Source organism: Mandrillus leucophaeus, unplaced genomic scaffold (assembly GCF_000951045.1).
Source record: "Mandrillus leucophaeus isolate KB7577 unplaced genomic scaffold, Mleu.le_1.0 Scaffold253, whole genome shotgun sequence".
In the NCBI taxonomy this organism is placed as follows: Eukaryota; Metazoa; Chordata; class Mammalia; order Primates; family Cercopithecidae; genus Mandrillus; species Mandrillus leucophaeus.
In genome coordinates this window covers 137,871-141,427 of record NW_012102621.1, presented here as the reverse complement: position 1 = coordinate 141,427, position 3,557 = coordinate 137,871, and the positions used below count along the sequence as shown (strand labels likewise).

Below are 3,557 nucleotides of genomic sequence, written 5' to 3'. Positions count from 1 at the left end.
GCCCGGCCAAAAAAATTTTAAATTAGCTGGGTGTGGTGGTGCACACCTGTAGTCCCAGCTCCTCTGGAGGCTGAGGTGAGAGGTCAAGGCTACAGTGAGCTGTAAATGCGGCTCGGCACTCCAGCCTGGGTGACAGAGCAAGACCCTGTTTTCTTTAAAAAAGCACACTGAAACCGTGTCTTACTCCTTCTGCCTTTATAAATTCCAAACCCAGGTTTTGTTGTTATGTAGAGTCAGTCTGTGGCTTTTTTTGATAAATTGCTTAAACGGGATACCTCACATACTGACATGTGAGAAGCAAAGGTTGATTACAAATTAGCTGACCAAATTTAGATCTTTGCTACTTGCGCATGCTCACCAAGTAACAATCTCCAGTTGACCCATGTTAAAATTGCCCCAGCAGTTTCCATTGGTTTTATAGATCTTCATGAATGGGTGGCGAAAATGCAGGTTGCAACATACCCTCCAGGTCACATGAGGCGGAGCTGAGACAGTTACAGTTAGAGAGGAAAGTTAGAATCCAGTGATGAAGAATTTTGCTGCTCTGTTGCTTGGGAGCACATTTGTTTTTGCGTTAAAAGCAGCTTCAAGATGGCTTTTTTGTTGTTTTTAATAAGGAACCATTGGAAAGGTCATTTCATCTTTTTCTTTACGTTTTGCGTTTGTTGAGGGGCGTGTAATTCATTTACATTGTGTTAGGTACGAGAGCTCTAACACTGGGCAAGAATGACTCGTCATGTTTCCTGTCCCCACTGAGCTTCAAATCTGTTTGCAAGTCAGACTTTAAACAAATGATTACAACATATGATGAGCAGGTATGTGGGTATGTTGGTAAGAAGGAAGTGCTTCTCAGAGGGAGCTTTGTTCTGTTGTGTTTTGTTTGTTTTTTTAGAGACATGGTCCCGCTATGTTGCCCAGGCTGGATTCGGCACTCTTGAACTGAAGCAGTCCTCCCACCTCAGCCTCCTGAGTAGCTGGGGCTACAGGCGTGTGCCACTACACTGGCTTTCTTTTGAAATTAAGATACTTTCTTCACCATCTTTACAGACGTAACACCTTCCTGAGGAAGGAATTGTTGAAAGCTTTTCAGTCAGCACTGATCTTACTGATGATTTCTGATGTTTCTACAGGAAATAGTGGAAGATGAAGATGATGACTTTCTGAAAGGTGAAGTGCCCCAGAATGATACCGTGATTGGGATCACACCGAGCTCCTTCGATGCACATTTCCGAAGTCCTTCAAGTAGTGTGGGCTCCCCACCCATGTTGTACATGCAACCCAGTCCCCTCTGACCACAGAGATTTGTGACTGAGATGTGACATTTGGGATTCCCCATCACCCATCATGCCCTCAGCACCCAGCTCGTGCCATTGGGCATTGATGGCATTGAACTAGAACGAGTGCCTGCCTCGGCTATGGCACTGCCAGGTTAGACGGAGTCAGGCATCTGAAGACTAGGTGGGTTTTTTTTTGTTCCCCTTACAGACAAAATGAAAAGACTGACTGTCATGTGCAATATTTTACAGTGGGGTTGATGATACATTTGGAAGGATTTGCTTGTTTAATATGTACATTTTTTGTGTTAACAGCTTTTTGACACAGTTACCGGGTAATTTCTAAAATAGGCAGCAGACTGTTTTTACGGGTCGCTGTTCTGACATGGGGTTTTGTCAGGTCCGTGGTCCTGGGATTTTGCTGATCAGCTTTCAGTGAAGAATCCTCTAGGATAAAACTCCTATTTAAAGACTTTAACTAGAAAGTGTTTATTTTGGCTATATTGTTCACCTTCTGCTGTATTGGCATTTGTCTGTTGGGATTTCAAGGGAGTGTAGAGAAGATAGAAGGAAAGCCGAGAGCTGGCACGACGTGGTCTGAGACACAGCATTGGAGCTGGCACTGAAGGAGATCTCCAGGGACTTCAGAGACCAATAAAAGCCCATAGGGAAGAGAGAGATGATTTAGGGAAACAGAATCAGACGTGTAATATCCTTGGCACAGCGAAAAAATGGATTTAAAAGACAAAAAATGGAGGTCCAGGTAGATGTAATTCACATGGACTGAAAGTGAGCCTGGGCTTGTGTAAAACACACGAGATTGTATTTGACCCCTTGGCTCTCAAGCGTCCCGTTAGATCTAGAAATGCTCCTTGGTAGCCATTAGATCGAGTCGGTTTTGATCTGCATCAGTTGGTTATTGAGATTTCTTTGTTCAAACAGGAACGTTTGTTTAGATTATTTGGTGTTACGGTTTTGCTCACAACAGTAGGTGGAAGTTCCTAGTGCGTTGTTCATCTGATGGCTGGGCGTATCGTAGATTCGGCCTGGTGAAATCCTTCTCAAAGCCTCTTTTTGTATTTTTATGACTAAACAGAGGAAGTCTTCAGAAGACCTCGCTTTATAACAAATTTGTGCAAAACACTGCTAGAGTCATTTTGAAGCTCAAGCATTTTCACTTTGTTTCTTACATGTGTATTTTTGTTTACTGGTGAAAATGGCCATCTTTAAGCATATTTATTTTCTGCCACTTCTATTTATTTAAAGGCAAGCAATATTTTCTTGATCATATTTTGTAATGAAATACTTCCTGTTTCCCAGGGCTTTGTATGTACTTGTATAATTACATTGAGGGAAATGTAGAGTTTGAATTTCAGTCTGTAAATACTTTTTTGGAAAATAGAAATTTTTATTGCTTTAAAGTTTTGGATATGGGTGGTTTTCTTTTCGGGTCTTGGTAGAAAGTCATTTGAGAACGTTAAGGTTCTCTTTTTAACTGCTGGTAAAATGTGGATTTTTGTATGTTAGATAAAATGAGTAAATGAAAATCCCCAGAAATTAATAGTAAGTGGGGTCTTTGTGGGTTGGGAAGTAGTTTTAATGTAGAAAGACATTTACAGATAAGTCTGTTTAATTTCAAAGGAGTTTGTGAAAAAAAATCCATGGTGAAAATAATGACATGGTTAATCTGGAACTCCCATTCTTATACCAATAAAAGGAGGTACCTCAATACATGTTCTTTCAATTGCTGTGTTTTGTTTTTTTTTTTAATTTAATGTATGGAAGCATTTTGCAGTGGAAAACTCCTGAGACAATGCTGTTGAAGAGGGAGAAATTGTGCTGGTGTGGCAGGGAGCTCGATGAACTTCACTGGATGCCGGGCTGAGGATGGCTTCCATGTGCACCATATGAAGTATCCGCGACTCTCCCTAATCACACCCAGCCAAGAGTGATTGAGGCTTAAGCAGGTCCAAGGGAAGGAGACACTTCTTGCAAAAAGTTACAGGCTTTTGAAGGGACATCTATGGGGAAAAATACTGTAAAATCTCCTTATAAGTTACATGCCAACAATGGGAATTTTCCCTTTCACTAAAAAGCAAGCTGTCAGTTGTAGGCGTCTCCAGGGTCTGTCCTTTTGTCTGTGTGCTCTGGTTTGGTCTTCCTTGATGAGAAGTGGCTGAATTTTTACAAGTCAACTTACCGATTGCCACGGGCTTCCTTTCCTAACCAGCTGTTTGACCTTGAGCAAGTTACCTAGCCTCTCTGAGCGCTAATTAAACTGTA

General features: G+C 41.6%; 1 protein-coding gene across 3 annotated transcripts in view; it reads left to right on the top strand.

Annotated features, from left to right (window-relative positions):
- RRN3 (RRN3 RNA polymerase I transcription factor homolog (S. cerevisiae)) overlaps window positions 1–3,018 on the top strand; it is a 44,335-nt gene extending 41,317 nt beyond the window's left edge. For all 3 annotated transcript variants that reach the window (XM_011983656.1, XM_011983657.1, XM_011983658.1), the window contains one exon: window positions 1,131–3,018. In XM_011983656.1, the coding sequence (XP_011839046.1) occupies window positions 1,131–1,292 (162 nt within the window). In that variant the 3' untranslated portion in view covers window positions 1,293–3,018. The remainder of the gene's footprint in view (window positions 1–1,130) is intronic.
- The last annotated feature ends 539 nt before the right edge of the window (window positions 3,019–3,557 follow it).